The sequence below is a fragment of the Melanerpes formicivorus genome, unplaced genomic scaffold (assembly GCF_026170545.1).
Source record: "Melanerpes formicivorus ecotype bairdi unplaced genomic scaffold, bMelFor1.0.p_v2 SCAF_27, whole genome shotgun sequence".
NCBI lineage: Eukaryota > Metazoa > Chordata > Aves > Piciformes > Picidae > Melanerpes > Melanerpes formicivorus.
The window spans coordinates 8504302-8527070 of NW_027142379.1; the positions used below are offsets into that span (position 1 = coordinate 8504302).

Here is a 22769-nt window from a genome sequence, read left to right on the forward strand (position 1 = left end):
TAACACTTCTTTCCAAGCAGGTCCTTTTGTCAAATGCCTGAAGGAATGGAGTATAGGGAAAGAACTGGAATTCCAGAAACTGAAGGAGTGCCAAGGTATCTCAATTACCTGACAATATCCTATGTTTGGATTTCTAAAAGCATAAGCTGTCAAGACTCTCCTTAGAGCAGCAATACCCATCTCGTTCTGGAAGGCAGGGTGCTCTGGAAGGGAGCGGTGCAGGTCCCTCTCTATCTCTTCTGTAGCCAGATTATACTTCCCCATTGATTTCTCCACAAGGTCCTCATAATAGCCAGGATGAGTGGCCATTTCATTAATGGCTCCTGGGAGTGGGAGAACAGTATTAAAATCAGAAGCAAAAGGCAAGGGTTAGCAGATACAGCGCCCCAACACAATGAACTTCTGCTACCATTTCATCTTGAATGTCACCAACTGGCACTTTGAAAGCAAATTCAAAATGGTATTTTATAAAGGTGGTGTAAAAAGAAAAGTGATGGGATTAGATGATGGAGGTTTTACCCTTTCTTGTCTTCTTCTCTAGAGGCATTTTATAATGAGGTTAAAAAAAAATGGAACAAGTTAAAGCCTCTTTCTGCCAGAAAGAAACAAGAGGCATGAAGAACAAACCAGCTGTGCAGTCACATGGCATCATGAGCTCTCTCTGTAGCTGGCTGTGGGTTTGATTATCCTCAATAACACAAAACATTCCTCTGAGAAAGCTACTTGCCCAAGGGAGGGAGGAGATTAGTGCTTGGTTGCAGAAAGTATGATATCCCAGCCAAAAGCAAGAGACAGGATCTCCTGAGGTCTATCCCTGCTTCTGAGAATGTCACCTTGGGCAGGGCGCTTAGCCTGTCCTAGGGATCCCATCACATGTTCACAGAGCTGCTGTGAGATTTTACTGCTGACTTGAAAACTTCTCTGGAAATGAAAATCTCAGCAGAAGATCTCAGCAAAAGAAAATCAAGTGCCAGCAGCACACAGCAATGCACAAGGAAAATGCCAATGCCACATACACCATGAACATTGGTCTAAACTGGCTGTTCCTCAGAGGGCACAAATCTGTGTACTCCTGTCTGTGTTTTCTGAAAACATTTATTTGTTTCATGTCCAGCAGCAAAGAAAAGATGTGCAAGAAAAAAACATTACTAGGGAACAAATAGAGGACAAACCAGAATGCATTGTTAGGTGGTGACATAGAGCCCACGGTGTGCTCTTATCCTAAATGGTGTAGGCAGCTGTGGTACCCTCCTTGGGGAGGGGCAGAGCTAGAGAAGGCACTCAGTAAGTGAAAGGTTATGAAGAAAGCCTGAGGCATGGACTGATTTCCATAACTAACAATAACATTAATAAAATTCTTCAACTTGGGAGAGGGGGAAGCCTAAGGGGACAGAGATCAAGAGAGTCCTTGATGGCACAGAAATATTTTCTCACCATTTTTCACATTAGGTGCCTCCAGCATGTAAAGTGGCTTCTTCATTATCACTTACCAAAAAATAAAGACAAGAAAATGGATGGTTGTTCCCTGCAACATCCTTCCACTTGGAAATTCCTTGCAACAACTTGCTGTGAAGGCCAAATGCTTAATTGGATTCAGAGCAAATGGGCAGTAGGCCTGGTTGTGGTTGTTGAACACCTAGAAGCTGCAGGACTGCTGGCTTCTGGTAATAAAAAGTGTGTGTTCTGCTTTTTTATGTTCCTCCCTAATTATTTGAGCCTGTTTGACAAAGTGTATTTACTAGTCTAACACAACTGTTCTCTCAACCAGTCTGGCACCTGCTAGCAATCACAGCTTTACTTGCTCCAGATATTCTCAGACACTTATCTGCACCCTTTAACATCTTTGAAACGTTTTCTTCCCTCATACTTTTGCTTAGAGCCCACAGTCACATTCAGAGGAAAACCTACCTGAAAAGAGCAGCCACAGCTCCCCTCTCATGCTCTCTGGAATGCCCTTCAGCACCAGGTCTCTGGTTTTCTCTGTACGATACATACAGACTCCTTGGCCATATTCAGCGAAGTGAATCTTCCAGGCCTGCTCCTTCAGAAACTCTTTAGCCTAAAAGCAAAGACAGGCAGGCATAGAAGTGCAGCTCCTCTTTCTTACACTGCCCCACTGAAATGCTAAGTGATACAAAGCCTGCCACATCCTGACTTTGTAAGTGAGCAAGGAATGTCTTGGCTACAGTCCAATTCTCTTCTTAATGGGCTGCCCCCTTCCATTTCTTAGCTTCTATCCCAGTAGAGACCTTGCTGTTAAAAGAATATTGTTGAAGCAGCTGTACTTAAGAGCAGGCACACAACCTCCTTTTGATTTACATCCAACTTTGCTTTTTGTGTAGTGAAGTTGTTTGTGCTGGTAAAGCAGAGTGTTCAACACTTGATTCCTTTGAAAAACACTGCCTCTTAACTGCCTGCGGCTGAACAAAACTCTTCTGGGGTCAGAAACACAGACTGAAAAGAAAATACACATTTGACAACTTTGTCAGCCAGCTACAGCACTCCAATCACTTCAATACAAGAGAGATGTGGAGGTGCTGGAGCCAAAGGAGGGCAAGAAGCTGTGAAGGGCCTGGAGAATAAATCTTATGAGGAGCAACTAAGGGAGCTGGGGATGGTTAGTTTGGAAAAGAGGAGGCTGAGGGAAAACCTCATTGCTCTCTAACACTACCTGAAAAAACATTGTAGAGAAGCTGGTGCTGGTCTCTTGTCACAGGTAATTAGTGATAAGAGGGAATGGCCTCAAGCTGCAACTGGGTAGGTTAGTGGTCAGGCTTTGGAATGTGCTGCCCATGGAGGTGGTGGAGTCACCAACCCTGGATGTGTTTAAAGGTGGTTTGGATGTGGTGCTTGGGGTTGTGGTTCAGGGGTGAACTTTGTAGAGTAGGGTTATGGGTTGGACTTGGTGATCCTGAGGGTCTTTGAATGTTTCTGTGACTCTGTGGAGGTGTGTTTTACCAGCTTGGGGTTGAACTCCTCAGGCGACCGCCGCCGATACATGGTCATCAAAGCCTGAGTTGCCGTTGGAATGCCGTTGTCGTTCAGATTGAACTGGCGCTCTCCCTCTGACTCCGAGCTGAGGCTTTTATGAGGGCTGGCAGAAATTAAACTACTTGATCTTGTGAACACCTGTAGAAAGCAGTCACAAGCAACACAGACATGGGGCTGAGCCAGCCTCTGGACATTTTGCTTCCTATTACTTCAGAGTTTACAGATGCTGACAGCTAATAGATACTGAGCAAATTAAATCAACCAACTAGATGCACAGGCTGAGCATGTAACAGCAGAAATCAAACCAGAACAATGAAATGGTTTCCAGTTTCTCCACAGCTCCCTCCCTCCAAGTAATCAAATCCTATCCCCAGAAAAGCTAAGGTAATGTTAATTTTAGGTAGCCCTGGACAACTAAACTAGCTCCCTTGGTCTCCTGCCAACATCATAGGACTGTTGTCTCCTCAGGGAGCTCCTTGACTGTCCAGAATGTACTCAGCACTGCTGAGGCCACATCCTGAGTATTGTGTTCACTTCTGGGCCCCTTGTTATAGGAAGGACCTTGAGGTGCTGTAGCATGTCCAGAGAAGGGCAAGTGATGGGCCTGGAGCACATTTCTGCGTACAAAGGTTTTGCTTCACAAATACCTAAAGGCTTTTCCTGGCTTCTCTCTCCCCACACCAGTGAAAATCCCCTTCTTCTAATAAACAACTCATGCTCCCCCACATACCTCATCATCTGAGCTGATATAGCTTCCAGAAATATTTTTTTCCAAGTAGATTCTTGAAGTGGTTTGTTGCAGAAAGTCTGAGATCCTCTGTACAAGAAAGTCTCTGTCTTTCAGGTTGGCAAAGAGGAAAGTCATTCTGTTTTTTGTGCTGATTGATAGAGGGCTGGGCAGCACACTGGAGCTGTCTGCCTTTTCCACTATTGTCACCTAGGGAGAAACAGTAGCTACAGCTTTAGTTCTTTGAGCTGCTTGGTCTGAGAAACCACCTTAAGACAATAACCCCATCCCCCTTAGACTGAATCACCATGGACATCTCCTTCTATGAGAAAACAGGATTTGGATACAAAGACTTAACAAATCTGAAAGACGAATTCTGTCATCCTTCAGAGAGCTGGCTTCAGCACATTCTCCAGCAAATCTACTTTGCACCACTTCAGTTTGGTTTTCCCAGGCTTTACTTGAAGAGAACCAGCAACAAAAACTTCTTCTGTGGGATGCAAATCTATGGGCTTTTTATAGGCTCCCCAAATCCCTCTCCTGCTTCCCAGCACCAGTACAGGCTGAACTGACAGACTTTTGCTTCCATTTTATTGCAAATACCTGAGAGTCAGTCAGTTTTGGGATAACACTCCTGTTCCACCATATTATAGTTGCATACTGTGATAACAACTGTTATTGCAGCTGTACTCCCATGGTGTACAGGAACCTGCAACAAGGGGAAACTAGCCCCATGTCTTCCCTCACTAACACCTGACCCTGTGAGGTGGAGCTTTGTTTGGCCTTCAATTGTTAGTGGAATGGTCACTAATCTAACTGACCTCCAACATGCAAACTGCCCTCTCACCACAGACTGAATACAGGGCAGCAGTTCCCTCAGCTTTGGGTAATGAGTATTAAAGGAATCCAGGGCTAAGTCTAAGTTCTGGATGCATTATATAAAAGCTGGGTGTTCCAAACACTGCCAACTATTAGCCTTCAAAATAAATCAAATCAAGCAGGAGCAGGGAAGTCATTGTGCCCCTGTACTCTGCACTGGTTAGGCCACACCTTGAGTCCTGAGTCCAGTTCTGGGCCCCTCAGTTTAAGAAGGACATTGAGACTCCTGAACGTGTCCAGAGAAGAGCAACAAGGCTGGGGAGAGGCCTTGAACACAGCCCTGTGAGGAGAGGCTGAGGGAGCTGGGGTTGTTTAGCTTGGAAAAGAGGAGGTTTAGGGGAGACCTCATTGCTCTCTACAACTACCTGAAGGGTGGTTGTAGCCAGGAGGGGGTTGGTCTCTTCTCCCAGGCAACCAGCACCAGAACAAAAGGACACAGTCTCAAGCTGCACCAGGGGAGGTTTAAGGTTGAGGTGAGGAGAAAGTTCTTCCCACAGAGAGCTGTTAGCCATTGGAATGTGCTGCCCAGGGAGGTGGTGGAGTCACCATTCCTGGAGGTGTTCAAGAGGGGACTGGACGTGGCACTTGGTGCCATGGTTTAGTCATGAGGTCTGTGGTGACAGGTTGGACTCAATGATCTTTAAGGTCTCTTCCAACCTTGCTGATTCTGTGGTTCATGCAGTTCATACACTAACCAAAACACAAACAACCACTGAAAGTATTTTTAAACAACTTTATGACTTTCAACAATTTCCTAGGTAATGAAAACTGCCTCACTGCCTCCAGCACAAGAGAGGGCATGTTTCAGTTTACCAGGACCTTCACTTTGACTCTATTTTTTCAACCCTTCTAAAACAGAGAGCCATGGTAAGATATTAGTGCTATGTCTTAGCTTAATATCTCTAGCTAATTTTCACACAACATTTTCTTGGGAGATGCATTTAAAGAAAACAATGCACAGCTCAGGTGCCAAATCATTTCTCTATCCTCCCAACTTCCTTTTATCTTTCTGTTAGCTCCAAACATATTAGTTATTCATTGACTTAAAGGCCCTCCACTTCACTAATTGCATCTTGTAATTAGCTAAAAGCATTCCTGTGTCATTTTTCTCTTTCACTGAAAAAACTGTTTGGGCATCATCAGCACAAAAAAGGGACAAGCGCTAGAGGCACAGGACAGACATCATAACAAGCCTGCTCAGCTATAAAGAGTGCTGATAACCATCTATTTTCTGTTCAAGTAGAGGCATACACATATTTGAAGTGCTGATCTTGGAGACTGCACCCAGTGTGTGCAGAGAGCAGTGCAGTCAGACACTGAAAATCATCTTTTCTGATCCTCATTTCTGAATCACTGCTTTGCTATTGTCTCATCTGTCAAAATACCTCAGGACATCACAGAATACTGGAATTATTTCAGGGTCTGACCCAAAGCTTTAATTAAACAGAAAGCTTTCCTTTAATTATTAAAGGTACTGATAGTTGTTCTGAGGACTGCCACTACATACTTGCCAATGGCATCCTGGCGTGCATCAAGAACAGCGTGGCCAGCAGGAGCAGCGAGGTCATTCTGCCCCTGTACACTGCACTGGTTAGGCCACACCTCAAGTACTGTGTCCAGTTCTGGGCCCCTCAGTTTAGTAAGGATGTTGAGTTGCTGGAACGAGTCCAGAGAAGGGCAACAAAGTCAGTGAAGGGTTTGTAACACAAGCCCTATGAGGAGAGGCTGAGAGAGCTGGGGTTGCTTAGCCTGGAGAGAAGGAGACTCAGGGGTGACCTTATTGCTCTCTACAACTATCTGAAGGGAGGTTGTAGACAGGCAGAGGTTGGTCTCTTCTCCCAGGCAGCCAGTACCAGAACAAGAGGACACAGTCTCAGGCTGCGCCAGGGGAGGTTTAGGTTGGATGTTAAGAAGAAGTTCCATACAGAGAGAGTGATTGCCCATTGGAATGGGCTGCCTGGGGAGGTGGTGGAGTCACCATCATTGGAGGTGTTCAGGAGGAGTCTTGATGGGGTGCTTGGTGCCATGGTTTAGGTGATTAGATTGTGTTGGATGACAGGTTGGACTTGAAGATCTCAAAGGTTTCTTCCAATCTGGTTTATTCTATTCTAAACTCAGTGTGTTACTGTTCTCACTGGTGCTGAGACTCAAAGAGTTCACACAAAAGTACTTATTCCTTATTTCTTCCCCTAAAAGCTTTTGAGCTGCTTTGCATCCCTTGTGGCTGTGGTTATCAAAAGCAGCTGCTGAATATGCAGCCAGGAAAGGAGGTCCTGCTAAATGCAGACTTTGTGATTTGCATCAGGAATAGTGTGGCCAGCAGAAGCAGGGAAGTCATTGTGCCCCTGTACTCAGCACTGGTTAGGCCACACATTGAGTACTGTGTCCAGTTCTGGGCCTCTCAGTTTAGGAAGGACATTGAGACACTTGAATGTGTCCAGAGAAGGGCAACAAGGCTGGGGAGAGGCCTTGAGCACAGCCCTGTGAGGAGAGGCTGAGGGAGCTGGGGTTGTTTAGCCTGGAGAAGAGGAGGCTCAGGGGAGACCTTATTGCTCTCTACAACTACCTGAAGGGAGGTTGTAGCCAGGAGGGGGTTGGTCTCTTCTCCCAGGCAACCAGCACCAGAACAAGAGGACACAGTCTCAAGCTGTGCCAGGGGAAGTTTAGGCTTGAGGTGAGGAAAAAGTTCTTCACTGAGAGAGTTGTTAGCCATTGGAATGTGCTGCCCAGGGAGGTGGTGGAGTCACCATCCCTGGAGATGTTCAAGAGGGGACTGGACGTGGCACTTGGTGCCATGGTTTAGTCATGAGGTCTGTGGTGACAGGTTGGACTTCATCTTTGAAGTCTCTTCCAACCTTGGTGATTCTGTGATTTGTTTTACCCTTAAAGATCTGGGGAGGGGGGAAAACAGTGCCTTGAAATACTCCATAGCACTTCAAGTCAAGCCATCAAGCCAACCTGTCCTTGGTTACATCAGCTTTGCTACCATTTCCAAGACTTCATTCAGACAGCCTCCCCTTTTACTATAAATCTAGCTAATCAGAAAAAGCCTCCCCAGCATATTTTCTTTTTTATTACATCAAACTTACAATCTTTTTCCTTCACACCTGCTTTAAGCAACCAGATTTAAAGAGGGAAGCACAGCAATGTGCAAAATGCTGACCAATATTCTCCCTATGCAGGAGTGATTCCAAGTCTGTGGGAAGTGATAAATTCAAATCCTTAGCATGATCAATCTTTTTTACACCTGACAAAAGCAAATCTTATCTGACAGATTCTCCAACAGGAGCTTCACTCATCAATCTATGAAGTTTTATTGTCCCTGTGAGGCACAAGAAAATTACCATGAGGCTGTAAGTGGAAACATAAATTCTGGGAGGGGAAGGACTCACAAGGGTTGTACAAACTGACTGAGAAAACTCTCTGTGAATTGTAGTAGCAGGACCTTTAAATTAGGACACACAGTCATTAAATATGACTTAGAACACACCAGAACAAAATGCTCACAACAGATCACAGGGATGAAAAGAGGTTTTTCTCCAATAGTGAAAAAAAACCCAAACCAAACAAACCAACCCAAAGCTAGGATGCAATTTCCAGCAGGATAGAAGCCAATCAGATCCTGGGCTGCATCAAGAGAATTGTGGCCAGCAGATCAAGGGAGGTGATCCTACCCCTCTACTCAGCTCTGGTGAGACCCCACCTGAAGTACTGCATCCAGTTCTGGAGCCCCTATAGTACCAGAGGAATATGGACATGCTGGAACATGTCCAGAGAAGGGTCACAAGGATGAGCAGAGGGCTGGAGCACCTCTCCTGTGAGGACAGACTGAAGGAGTTGGGGCTGGTCAGTCTGGAGAAGAGAAGGCTCTGAGGTGACCTTATTGTGGCCTTCCAGTATCTGAAGGGGGCCTACAGGAAGGCTGGGAAGAGACTTCTCAGGATCTCAGGGAGTGATAGGACTAGAGGGAATGGAATGAAGCTGGAGGTGGGGAGATTCAGGCTGGATTTGAGGAAGAAGTTCTTCACCATGAGAGTGGTGAAGCCCTGGAATGGATTGTCCAGGGAGGGGGTTGAGGGCCCCATCCCTGGGGGTGTTTAAGAGCAGGCTGGACGAGGCTTTGGCCAGCCTGCTGTAGTGTGAGGTGTCCCTGCCCATGGCAGGGGCGTTGGAACTAGATGATCCTTGTGGTCCCTTCTAACCCTGACTGATTCTATGATTGCCTCATTATTTGCCCTCTACATTTACAGATACAAATATTTACCTCTCGAAGAGGGATAATAAGGCTGCACAGGTTCTCTTCTTTGCTAGTAAAGCAAATGTAGTTTGTAGAAACAAACATCTGGCCCAAAATATGCATTTTGTTGAATGGGGTCCAGAGAGTACAGTCTGTGTGCCCATCTAACTTCTCATCCTTGGGAAGTCGGAACAACGCACGGTATCTCTCACTCTTTGCTCTGGCATCAAGATCCCTGGGGAAAAAATAACACAGAACAACCCACAGAAAGCTTTTCTCGTGTTGTAAAACACAGAACACATTTGAAGAGGTATTACATACAATCATTGCAAGTTAACCTGTGCACACAGCTCATGTTAAGCGCTGAGCCTACAGCGAAACAGTGGAAATAGTTTGCGTGCAAGGGATGCACAATCTTTAGGGAGAGGTTCTTGCCCATGAGGGTGGTGAGACACTGGAACAGCTTGCCCAGGGAGGTGGTAGAAGCCCCATTCCTGGAGGTTTTTAAGGCCAGACTGGATGGGGCTCTGAGCAACCTGTCTGTGGCAGGGGGGCTGGAACTGGATGATCCTTGAGGTCCCTTTCCAACCCTGACACTCCTATGATTCTATCTCTGCTGCTAGAAGATTCTAAAACTATATGGAAAAATAATCCTGCCATGAGTGACTTTGATATATTGATCCTGAATTCTCAGCAGGGGCAGGCTGGGTGATGCTCTTCCATGCAGCCCTGCTTTCAAAGACTACATGCAGTGAATCCATTTATCATCAAATAACATGTTGTTAAATAACACATTTTGGTGATACTGCACCAAAAACTATTCTTTGTGGATTATTTGTTAACATGATGGAATCCTTAGGGCTCAAATGTACTTCTTTTTACAACACATAGGGATTGGTCTCTTCTCCCAGGCAACCAGCACCAGAACAAGAGGACACAGTCTCAAACTGCACCAGGGGAGGTTTAGGCTCGAGGTGAGGAGAAAGTTCTTCTCAGAGAGAGCTGTTAGCCATTGGAATGTGCTGCCCAGGGAGGTGATGGAGTCACCATCTCTGGAGTTAAGAGGGGATTGGAAGTGGAACTTGGTGCCATGGTTTAGTAGCCATGAGGTGCTGGGTGACAGGTTGGACTTGATGATCTTTGAGGTCTTTTCCAACCTTGGTGATTCTAGGATATTCAAATGCTTCCTCTTACCTATTTCAACAGAAAACCAAGTAATTACATTTGAAGAATTCTCCACATTTTGCTGCTGTTGGAACCAATGATTCTTTTGGGGAGTAAATGGGCAGGCACATTACAAAAAGTACTGGCAGAAAAAGTACTTAGCCTAGGGGTTGCACATGAGGTTGTCATGGATTAGATCAAGACAGACTAAATATATGCACAACTTACTACATGATACATGAAAGCTGAGGTATTATTCTGTGTGATAGTAGTCACTGTATCACAGAGGACACAAGTATCTGAAGTTATAGATACAGGATTAATAGGACTAGGGGGAATGGAGCAAAACTAGACATGGGTAGATTCAGATTGGATGTAAGGAAGAAGTTCTTCACTGTGAATGTAGTGAGAGACTGGAAAAGGTTGCCCAGTTTGGTGGGGGAAGGCCCTGGAGGTTTTGAAGGCCAGGCTGGTTGTGGCTGTGAGCAACCTGCTGTAGTGTGAGGTGTCCCTGCCCTTGGCAGGTGGGTTGGAACTGGATGATCCTTGAGGCCCCTTCCAGCCCTGAGAATTCTATGATTTCCCTTTTTCTATGAAAATTGCTGCAAGGACTGAGGAGAAACAAAGGCCTCGGAGCCAGTGCCACCTACCGTTTGAGTGCAGAGACCTTTTTGGGGGATTTCTTTTTCAGTTTGGGTAGTGACCTGTCTTGTTCAAAGCCTTCATTGTCCAGAAGCTGTCTCATAGCTATATTGGCCAGCTGTTCCATGAGCTTAAATGTCTCACTGATGTTAAGGAATACTGAGAAGAAATGTTCACTTGACCTTGTGCTCACTTTGATCATATCGGGGAAGAGCAGCGTCGCGTTCTTCTCAAGCTGAGTGATATCGACCCAGCGGATAACTAACTTGGCTGAACAGAAGCAAACAAATAAACAAAGAGACAGTAAAAAAATTAACATATTGGGGAAAAAAAACATTTTCCCCCCCTATTCCTTTATAATTTATTCAGCTGAATAAATTAACCCCATTAATGTTTATAAATACATGAAGGGCAAAGGTCAGGACGACGGAGCCAGGCTCTTCCCACTGATATTCAGTGACAGGACAAGGGCCAATGGGTGCAAGCTGGAGCAGAGGAGGTTCCATGCAAACAGAAGGGAAAACTTTCACTCTGAGGGTGACAGAGCACTGGAACAGGCTTGCCCAGAATCCCCTTCCCTGGAGACATTCAAAACCTGCCTGGATGATTTCCTGCATGACCTTATCTAGGTGCTTCTGTTCTGGCAGGGGGTTGCACTCAATGATCTTTTGAGGTCCCTTCCAACCCCTAACATTCTGTGACTCTGTGAAATTGTCTTGCATCTTGAAAAGTTGGGAGGACAGCATAAACAGACCCAGATTGTACAAACAAACCATGACTGCCTGACAAATAGGAGATAAAAGAGTTTAAATATCATTTGCTTCTGTACAGAACACCACACAAAAGCATTACAGAGCTAGGAGGGCTAACAATTTATCACTGCTAGAGCTCAGACTCTGATGTCTTCTTTACCTATGGAAGCAAAGGAAAGGGTTCTAAACACATCAGAGAGGCTTGTGTTATTTTTATACATTAAAAGGGTTCAAATGTTACAGTAATGGCAGATCCTTGGCTTTTTTCCCAGCACCACTACAGGTTAGGATGTTCTCCTTAAAACAGGCACTGAATCTACATTTTGCTCTGTCAAAACCCCCTAAATCCAGGCATTCACTAGGGTATGCCTACACACTTAACTAGAAAGATCTGGGACTGATCCATTGCCCATAACCAAGTATGTGACTTGTTCACCTCCCCACTTCTCAGAATTAACTCCCTCTAGAGCAGACTATTTGCATCCACACTATCTAGTTCTTGATCCTGTCTCTCCTCTGAACCTTTTGTGACGCTCTGGTTTGTACAAGAGAAAATGCAGCATTTGAAGTTGCAAAATCTGCCAGAGTAGTGCTGTAGGATCATAGAAGAGCACAGGAAACCAAAACCAGTGTGATCTCACCCCTATTCCCCTTTGGTCCCTGAAGTGACCCATGCCTCTCAACCATGCCCAGGTATTGTTTTGCAGAGAAGCACTTTGAGAAACACAAACCAAACAGGGGAACAAGTGCACAGGTAAGCAGTGTGACAACCGGGGAATTGCTCCCTGCTCCTCTTCTCCTCGGCAGTACCTTTACACCTGCAGCCATCCAGCAGGTGAACAGCAACCAACTACAGATTTCCTAACAGCTCTTAGATGCACAGACCCCCATCCCACTGCAGAACATACCTTCCCTGCCCATCAGGAAAGAGTAAAAGCAAAGGTGATTAATGCTGAGATACACCCATCCCTGACGAGGAACCTTCCCCTTCCAGTAACTGCAGGAGTAGTAGTTCACTAATTTCTCTTCTTCTGGCATCCCAAACAGCTTGTGGAACTTCACTATGGCTTCCTTAAATTTCTCTGTATCATCATCCTCCTTGATGCCATTGATTTTGTTGTACTCAGCAATGATGCCCTGGTAGGGAGTGAAAAAAGGGCACAGCATGTTAGTTGCCATGGGGTATCAGACATCCTCGCTGCCACTGCTGCCTGGGCCACAGCCACAACAGCTACTTCAATGGCAAGCAAGTCTTTTGCTCCTCTCATTCTTTTGCTCATTCTTTTCCTTGGGGAGTTAGTTAATTTATTCAAGGCTGCCTTTCTGATGGGTTTGCTCCTTTTTTGTTTTTAAGACTATTACTAAATATATACATGTATACACACACACACATTCAATCACACTGCTGTGGTTACCTGTGCCAATCTCAGTCTTCCTAGGTTTATTACATGGTGGAGCATCCATCCTGGACCTTCATCCCTGGAGGTTTTTCAGGCCATGCTAGATGTGGCTCTGAGTAACCTGATCTAGCATGAGGTGTCCCTGCCCATGGCAGGGGGGTTGGAACTAGATGATCCTTGAGGTCCCTTCCAACCCTAACAGTTCTATGACTGTCAGGTCAAATTTGGTTGAAACTGACAGCAGTTTGCCTTCCACAGTCACACTTATCATTGACAGCATTCATAATAGTGTCTTTAACTACCTGTATTTTTCCTCTCACAAATGTATTTATGTCATTCTCATTTTCAAAGATTGAAAGAGTTTGCAGCAAATTCTGCTCCAGCCATTCCCAGTGTTCAGTGATTTCTTTCCTTGAGCAACCTGTATGCAAAAAACATACAAAAAAAACCAAAACAAGCCACCACAAAATGAATAATTCACCAATGTCAATATCCTCTTAATCATAACCAAAAGACTGATAAAAGTTGCCAGTAATTGGAGATGCAGTATTTCACCAGATGCTGTGTCCCTCGGCTAGTCCAAAGTTTCCTCCCATGGGCTTTAATATCATAGTAAACAGGCAGCAATTTTCAGAATGTCAGCACCACCAGCAACCTCTCCCCCACAACATTCTGAATTGCAGCCACAACAACACTGAGCTGCACCACCACTTGTGAAAACAGGCTGAAAGAGGTGGGGCTGCTCAGCCTGGAGGGGGGAAAAGCTCCTACAACCACATTCCAGCATCCGAAGGAGACCTCAAGGAAGGCTGGGGAGGGGCTGTTTAGAAGGGCCTGCAGCAACAGTTTGAAAGTGGAGCAGGGTAGATTTACAGGCTGGGGTCAGAACAGCTGGAGGGCAGCCAGGCAGAGAGGGACCTGGGGGTGCTGGTTGATGGTAGGCTGAACATGAGCCTGCAGTGTGCCCAGGCAGCCAAGAGGGCCAATGGCATCCTGGCCTGCATCAGGAACAGTGTGGCCAGCAGGAGCAGGGAGGTCATTCTGCCCCTGTACTCTGCACTGGTTAGGCCACATCTTGAATACTGTGTCCAGTTCTGGGCCCCTCAGTTTAGGAAGGAGGTTGACTTGCTGGAATGTGTCCAGAGAAGGGCAACAAAGTTGGTGAGGGGTTTGGAACACAGCCCTATGAGGAGAGACTGAGGGAGCTGGGGTTGCTTAGCCTGGAGAAGACTCAGGGGTGACCTTATTGCTGTCTACAACTACCTGAAGGAAGGCTGTAGACAGGCAGAGGTTGGTCTCTTCTCCCAGGCAGCCAGTACCAGAACAAGAGGACACAGTCTCAAGCTGTGCCAGGGGAGGTTTAGGCTGGAGGTTAGGAAGAAGTTTTACACAGAGAGAGTGATTGCCCATTGGAATGGGCTGCCTGGGGAGGTGGTGGAGTCACCATCATTGGAGGTGTTCAGGAGGAGATTTGACAGGGTGCTTGGTTGCATGGTTTAGTTGATTATGTGGTGTTGGATGATAGGTTGGACTCAGTGATCTCAAAGGTCTCTTCCAACCTGGTCTATACTATTCTGTTCTGTTGGACATAAGGAGGAAGAATGAGAATGGTAAAATACTGGAACAGGTTTCCCAGGGATGTGGTTTGAAGTGCCATTCCTGGAGACAGTCAAGATTAGACTCAGGGTAGCCCTGGGCAGCCTGATCTAGTTGGAGGTGTCCCTGCCGACTGCAGGGCAATTGGACAAGATGACCTTTGAAGGTCCCTTCCAACCTGATGCAATCTGTGAACCTCACAGCAAAGGCATTACCTGCATCTGTTAGGAACTGAAAAAAATCCCCCCAAAGCTGGCTGTTCTACCATTGGTTCCTAACTCTTCACCATTATATACAGCTATAAGCTACCAAACAAAGAGAACATTTCAAAAGTAAAAGCTGCAAAGGATGATTTTCCTGACAAGCCCATTACAATGTCTCCTCAACAGAAGAATGCTGAAAGATCTCTATGAAAGCTGCTGTCTTTGTAGGGAAAAAGGGTTGTCAGAGCTGGTTTACTTTTAATGATGAAAGAAAGTAAACTTTGGTGACCCTAGTTTGCTTGGAAGACCAAAAGAGGTCAAGGGAGGTTCTTTGATACTGAGGAATCAGCAGACATGTAGCCTGTAAAGAAGTACAGAACAGGGATGGAAAAGCTTCTTTTTTGCTTCTGTTTTGAGATGGATTGCAATAAATCCAGCTTTCATCTTGGCCTTATTCTCAACATCTTGCAGAATAAAGCTGTTGGTGCCTTTCAGGATCTCTCTGTGCCTACCTTGAAGGAAGAAAAAAAATTCAAGCACTCACCAAAAAAAATGTTCCTCCAAAAAGGAAGTGGAGGGAATTAATGTCAAACCCAGGACCTTTAAGTATTTCCAGCAAATAAGCCTTACATGTTCACAGGGGAATATCTGTATCTGAAACCTGAGTAGCATCACAATCCAGGTAGGAATTAGCATCAACACTACTTGGGTTGTCAATGAACTCAATGCAACCATCTTGAAGAGGGAGCTGGGATTGTTTAGCCTGGAGAAGAGGAAGCTCAGGGGAGACCTTATTGCTGTCTACAACTACCTCAAGGGAGGTTGTGGCCAGGAGGGAGTTGGTCTCTTCTCCCAGGCAAGCAGCACCAGAACAAGAGGACAGTCTCAAGCTGCACCAGGGGAAGTTTAGGCTGGAGGTGAGGAGAAAGGTCTTCACAGAGAGAGTTATTGGCCATTGGAATGTGCTGCCCAGGGAGGTGGTGGAGTCACCATCCCTGGAGGTGTTCAAGAGGGGATTGGACGTGGCACTTGGTGCCGTGGTTTAGTAGTCATGAGGTGTTGGGTGACAGGTTGGACTTGATCTTTGATGTCTTTTCCAATCTTGTTGATTCTGTGATTACTTTTTGACTTGTGTATCATGTATGAAATACTTCAATGCCTGAATTCTCCCTGTGAATGTGAATCAGTATTCTGAATGCCATGGACCATGTCCCAAGACTATTAACAAATTACTGTGACACTTTTAGGAGACACATTTAGGTCTGTGGTGACAGGTTGAACTTGATGAGCTTTGAGGTCTCTTCCAACCTTGGTGATTCTGTGAATACATACCAATCATTTTCCTTGTTTTTCAGCAACAAATGATGAAGAAAAACGTTCTTGCTGCACTCTACAATCAGAGCTTCACACAGCTCCAGAAAAAGCCACAGAACACAACACTCTGTGCAACTGCCAGGGGAATTCCACCCCTCTGGGTGCAGCATGGAGACACAAATCATGTTGCAGAAGAGCCTGCACATGGAACCGATGCTTCAAGAACCACAAATGATTACCAGTGCTGCTTCTCCTTAAAACTACTGGATGCAACCAGGCCTTTCTGGAACTCAGAAGGTGGTCTGAAGACTAATTTGGCTTTTAAACTGCTGTAAAGAGCAATGATGAAATACAAGACTAGACTGCCACAAGAAAAATTGCTCCTCTACAAGAACAGTGACATGCAGTGCAGACAACACTACCACGATGAACTGCTGCTCAAATCTCTCTCTCTCTTGTTTGCAGTTCATCAATTATCTTTCATCACTTCTTATGACACAGCTTTACTTGATTATTTTCAGCCTGTAACAATCCATCTCATTGTTTCCATTGCTTTTTGTCTCCACTGTCTCACTGTTTACTCCCCCAGTCTCATCTACAGCAGATCGAGCAATCAGGCCAAAACCCACACCTCAGTCCTCATCAATTTATCATGACAGCCTAGATCTTTCTCTTTGCTTTATTCACTCAGGATTAAAGAAAACAAACCCACACACTTTTGCTGCTATGTTTTAAGGTACAGGTCTGTTTTCTCTCTGCTGCTGGCAAGTCTTTGCCTATCTGAGCATATGAGAAGCATTCACCATTTTGCCATCATTGACCATTTAGATAAAACTCTCAAGGAAGGGGGGGAAAAAGAAGGAATTACAGTTAAACCACTGCATTTTTTGGGGAACAAAAAGCCCTCAAGACCAGCAGGAAATAAAAGGTAAAAAGGCTACAATGCATGCAGAAGGCTACTAATCACTGCTTCCCCTTCTTTAGATGATATGCTCAGCTTATGCTGTGCTCCATGGCTGAAATGGTATCCCTTGTGTCCCAGTCCATGGCAGGGGGATTGGAACTGGATGGTCCTTGAGGTCCCTTCCAACCCTGCCAATTCTATGATGATTCTATGAAGTACAGATGTAGAAACTTGTGTGAAAATACATATAGTGCATACACGGTGATGCATATAATTAGTTACCACACAACCTTACAGCAATGGTTCTGTACCTGAAAAAACACACAAAGCCATAGAAGGAATGACTGGTTTTACAGGTGGGGAAGGACCTAAACCAAGCTGTTCATTTTCCAGCAGAGTTTGCACATATCATCATTTTCCCCACTGAACTGAGCACTAGCAGACTCGGGAAGGACACTGAGAGGACACAGAAGGGCTATTACAGTATGCAAGGCTGATCACACACATCATTGTGGATTACTGGACCATTCCAATACTAACATGCTTAAAATTGTTCTTGAAATGTTACCAGTGACATCTTTCCAGTGACAGCTCCTGTGACATCTCCAAGACAACAGTGCACCAGCCTCCTTTACGGAGCTATAAAACCTCAGACCTACCAGCAAGCATCCTAACACAGCCTAGGTCAGCAGAGTTAATACCCCCCCAATTCACATCCAAAGTGACTCATGAACAAATCTGAGGTCTAAGCATAACTTAAAAAGTCATTTTAGTGCAAGCAACCCCCCCTTTGATTGTTTTTTACCCTCAAAGTAGCCTCATGCAGAACAAGGCCAAGTGTCATGGAGCATGCATGAACCAGGACACAACCACATTCCTTCCTGTCACTCTGGGCAGTCACTTCCTGAAGGCAGAGGTTATTATTATTTTATGGAAAGCAGAGGAGAATTAGACAAATATCTGTAAAACTAAGAGATTACAAGTACCAAATAACCAGCAGTTTGTGTCTGGGGAATAGGGAGGGCCAGCTGCACGATGCAGAACAAATCAGAGCTGCAGAGCTAAATGCAGCCAAATCCCTCAGAAACCTGTATAATGGTAACAGCCCTTGATCCATTCAGAAGGAATTGCTTTAGCTGCAAATTCATAAACCCACCACAGTGCAGAGCCTTAGGCAACACAAGGCTGCTCAGCTTCAAGGTTGCACAGAGAAATAATTTGCTCTCTCTAAAATCTTTAGCTCCCTACAGGGAGAGCCAGGCTATTCCCCCTCAGGTGATGAGACCAAGCTAATGCAGCCTTATAATTTAACAAGAATTATTAAGCCAATCAACCAAGTATATATGAGGAGATTAAAAATAAGATCACCCCACAAAATGGAAGCACAGATACATACATTAAGCACTTTAGCAATTTCAATCAGGGCAAGATTCATAATTGAAGAGCGTGTTCATTACAACCAGCTTAAATGCAAAACAGAGCCCTGCATTTCCACATAAACCCTGCAGTAAGTGTCACAGGAAGGAAACAAACCTCTCAGGTCAGCAGCAGCAGCACATTTATACATGTGTGATATATGGAGAGACAGAGAGAGAGTTGGGGCTGCTCAGTCTGGAGAGCAGAAGGCTCTGAGGAGACCTCATTGTGGCCTTCCAGTATTTTAAGGGGGCTACAGGAAAGCTGGGGAGGGACTTTTTAGGGTGTCAGGTAGTGAATAGGACTGGGGGGAATGGAGGAAAACTAGAAGTGGGGAGATTCAGATTGGATGTTAGGAAGAAGTTCTTCCCCATGAGGGTGGTGAGACACTGGCAGAGGTTGCCCAGGGAGGTGGTGGAAGCCTCATCCCTGGAGGTTTTTAAGGCCAGGCTGGATGTGGCTGTGAGCAGCCTGATGTAGTGTGAGGTGTCCCTGCCCATGGCAGGGAGGTTGGAACTAATTGATCCTTGAGGTCTCTTCCAGCCCTGACACTTCTATGATGATTCTATGATCTGTTTATTCTGGGGCCATAACTCTTCTGCCTTCACTTTTGTGGCCCTGGTTGTCCACAGACACACACTGTGAGTATAAAATTGTAGTAATTGTCTTTAGGTGTCATGCAAAAAGACCTGAAAATGCACTCAAATAGTCAAGTGGCCTACTTTCAAAGTCTTAAAAATTCATTTCTGAATGTGTTTGCAGTCTGAGTGTCTTGGAAGAAACAACTACTTTGAGAGAACATGGCACTTGGGGAAAGTGATTTAATAGCCCCGGTGGTGTTAGGGTGATGGTTGGACTCAATGATCTCAGAGGGCTTTTCCATACCCAAACAATGCTATGATTCTATGAGTCTTTTATTTGGAAGGGAGTCTGCAAACAGCCAAGAAAATCTGTGCCCTCAAGTTTTGGGAAAAGAGAGGGGTTACTAATTGCTGTGCCATGACATTTGGATGAAAGAAAGAGGGGATTGTAGTGCACTTTGCAGCTACCTCTGCTTGTGCGTAAGGAGTGGGTAAATATGCATCCTGGCAACTACTTTTGCCCTTCTTCCTCATGCCCGAGAGCCATGGAAAGCTGCCATGTGAGGCAGCTTTACTTATGGTCACAGCAGAGTAGCTGACAGTAAAAAGCAAGCAGTTAAATGAGGCTTTGGAAACAACCTTCATGATACTGACAGATTCATTAATATTTGTTGCTACTCTCAGCTGTCACTAAGGGCAAATTATCAGGATTTTAAAATACTCAGTGAGTTGGTACTAGTAAGTGTAGGGGAAAAAGAAAAAGCTGTTTAAATCACTGCCTTCTTCCAGGTCTGATACCATCAAAAGTAGCCAGAAATACTTGTGCTCAGAGGAGCTATTAAAAACCTTCCCCTTGCGATGCAGAAGATGGTACAGCTTTGCTATCACCTTTGTCAGACGTAAATCATGTGCTTCCAACCCCTGCCATTCCACGAGTCTATGAATAGAGCCAAACTGGAACTGCTAAAATTATCAGATCTATGGCAAACCTTCAACCATTCCTCTTCTCTTCCCCCCCTTTCTGGGAAGAACTTCCTCCTCACCTCGAACCTAAACCTCCCCTGGCACAGCTTGAGACTGTGTCCTCTTGTGCTGGTGCTCAGTTCCTGGGAGAAGAGACCAAACCCCACCTGGCTACAACCTCCCTTCAGGTAGTTGTAGACAGCAATAAAGTCTCCCCTGAGCCTCCTCTTCTCCAGGCTAAGCAACCCCACCCCCCTCAGCCCCTCCTCACAGGGCTTGTGCTCAAGGCCTCTCTCCAGCCTCGTTCTTAATATGCTTCTTAAATTGAGAGGCCCAGAACTAGACACAGGACTCAAGCTGTGGCCTAAGCAGTGCTGAGTACAGGGGCACAATGACTTCCCTGCTCCTGCTGGCCACACTATTTCTGATTCAGGCCAGGATACCATTGGCTTTCTCAGCCACCTGGGCACACTGCTGGCTCATGTTCAGACACCTGGACTGGTTTTAGTTCTTCACACCATCCCTGAAGGTGTCCAGGAAATGTGTGGACATAGCACTTTGGGACATGGTTTAGTGGCTATGGTGGCCTTAAGTCAAAGGTTGGACTCGATGATCTTCGAGGTCTTTTCCAACTAAAACAATTCTGTGATTCTGTGACTTCTCAGGAGGCAAAGTCATCTAAAATATGACAAATATTCTTGGGAGAATGGGCACAGGTGACAGGGCACTGTTAGGTCAGGAGTCTGCAGCTTCATGAGGCAGTACTTTTGAATGCCAGGCAGCACTGGGGGTGCTGGGAGTTCCCAGTCTGTGAAGGAGCTTGCACGCTGTTCTCATTTGTCCTTTTTCTCCATTCTCTTTCAAGAGAACAGAATTCTGGCTGCTGCCTAAAAAACTTCAGAGCTATGGAAACTGCATTCACAAGTTTCCATTTGCTAAGGCTGAAAAACAATGTTATCAAGCTCAGGATCTGAGCTTACAAGCTTGGCCAATCAAGGCTAAAGAACCCCAACCTTCCACATTCAGCTTCAGACACTATTCTCAGAGCCAGCGAACACAACCAAAGACTAACTACATACTGGGTTTTGCTGATCACAGGAACAGCATTACTATTTACAGGATCTGATGCAAGCAAAAAATCTTACTTAATGTACCAAAATATCAGCTTCATTGACTTCACCAACCATTACAATGGCAGAAGAAACAGTCTAGCAGTTAGAGCTGCCAAAGCTTGAGCCCTGAAGGCCAAAACTTATGCAAGAACACACTCTAACCTAGCTACATTTTTGCTGAATTCCCAAGTACCTCATATTTAGAAGGACAACACACTGTCTGAAATAGATGTCCAGGAGGTGGTCACCCCTGGCATCAACACAGTATTTGTCCTAGGGGAGGCTGAGCTCACTATCCAGGAAATGCCATACCCACAGGGAGGTCATTGTGCACCTGTACTCTGCACTGGTTAGGCCACACCTTGAGTCCTGTGTCCAGTTCCGGGGCCCTCAATTTAAGAAGGACATTGAGACTCTTGAACGTGTCCAGAGAAGGGCAACAAGGCTGGGGAGAGGCCTCGAGCACAAGCCCTACAAGGAGAGGCTGAGGGAGTTGGGGTTGTTTAGCCTGGAGAAGAGGAGGCTCAGGGGAGACCTTATTGCCCTCTACAACTACCTGAAGGGAGGTTGTGGCCAGGAGGGAGTTGGTCTCTTCTCCCAGGCACCCAGCATCAGGATGAGAGGACACAGTCTCAAGCTGCACCAGGGGAGGTCTAGGCTCGAGGTGAGGAGTTCTTCACTGAGAGAGTTGTTAGACATTGGAATGTGCTGCCCAGGGAGGTGGTGGAGTCACCAACCCTGGAGGTGTTCAAGATGGGACTGGACGTGGCACTTGGTGCCATGGCAGGTTGGACTTGATGATCTTTGAAGTCTCGTTGATTCTATGATTCTATATTCAGCGCTTCAGGAGAGAGCTGGGGTTGCACAATCCTCCCAGTTTCCACTCCAAGGGAAGCCAGGTGCCTCCTCTGGGGATTTTGGGAGCTATTACCTGGTGGCTCCTCCCACCATACTCTTCAGAGATACCAATCATCCAATATTGCTGCACTTTGGAAGCACTGCAGCACTGAGCTGTAGGCATGAAGAACAAGCAAAGAAGAAGGATGGATACTAGACTGCTTATCTGGGAACACCTTTGGGAGGCTTCTGTCCCTGCTCCATGGCCATTTCTGCTTTTACTCCTTGTGCCTAACACATGCACACGCGTCCACTATTCGAGGTGTGAATATTAGAAGCTCAGAAGCTTTTTAACTTAACCATTAGAGCAGGTTTGCATCCTGACCCATTTATTTGTCCTGAAATGACTGTGCTCAGCAAGCAGGATGCCCTATTAGTTATGCAGCACAGTATCCAGGAAGAACAAAAATGCACACGTCAGTATGTTTGTCCTTACCACAGGCAATAGTCCAATAGACCAAGGAGTCCGGTGCTTGATAGAGGATTCGATACGGTGCCACTCTGGCACTGGAGTCCAACACGACATCAAGAGTACCCACAAGGAGACCTATGGAACAGGAAATTCTGATGAATACACAGTAATGGCTCACCCAAAACCCAACAGGAGAGGGCTCTGTGGCCCCTCCCCCCCCATTTCACCTGCTGCAGCTAAACGCAGATCTACGCACTCATCATCCCCGCACTTGCTGCCTCACGCTGTAAAGATGTGGAAACCGAAGGTTTTCCTCTGTTGAGGCAATTTACAAGGCTTCAACTCCCAAATAAACATCAATTCTGGCACAAAGGCAGATGACACACTGGAGGGAAGGGAGGCCATCCAGAGGGACCTTCACAGGCTGGAGAGGTGGCCACAAGCCAACCTCATGAGGGTCAACAAGACCAAGTGCAACATACTGCATCTGGGTCAGGGCAATCCCAGGCACAAATCCAGGCTGGGCAGTGACTGGCTGGAAAGCAGCCCTGAGGAGAGAGACTTGGGGTGCTGGTGGAG

The 22769-nt window shown here is 45.8% G+C and overlaps 1 protein-coding gene across 1 annotated transcript in view; it reads right to left on the reverse strand.

The window, feature by feature from the left end:
- TBC1D9 (TBC1 domain family member 9) overlaps positions 1 to 22769 on the reverse strand; it is a 63558-nt gene that overhangs the window by 20785 nt on the left and 20004 nt on the right. The window contains exons 2-10 of the mRNA XM_068154038.1: positions 22215 to 22325; positions 13095 to 13213; positions 12301 to 12529; positions 10649 to 10910; positions 8862 to 9069; positions 3722 to 3928; positions 2959 to 3129; positions 1909 to 2059; positions 109 to 323 (exon numbers count right to left, since the gene is read on the reverse strand). Coding sequence (XP_068010139.1) covers positions 109 to 323; positions 1909 to 2059; positions 2959 to 3129; positions 3722 to 3928; positions 8862 to 9069; positions 10649 to 10910; positions 12301 to 12529; positions 13095 to 13213; positions 22215 to 22325 — 1673 coding nt within the window. The remainder of the gene's footprint in view (positions 1 to 108; positions 324 to 1908; positions 2060 to 2958; positions 3130 to 3721; positions 3929 to 8861; positions 9070 to 10648; positions 10911 to 12300; positions 12530 to 13094; positions 13214 to 22214; positions 22326 to 22769) is intronic.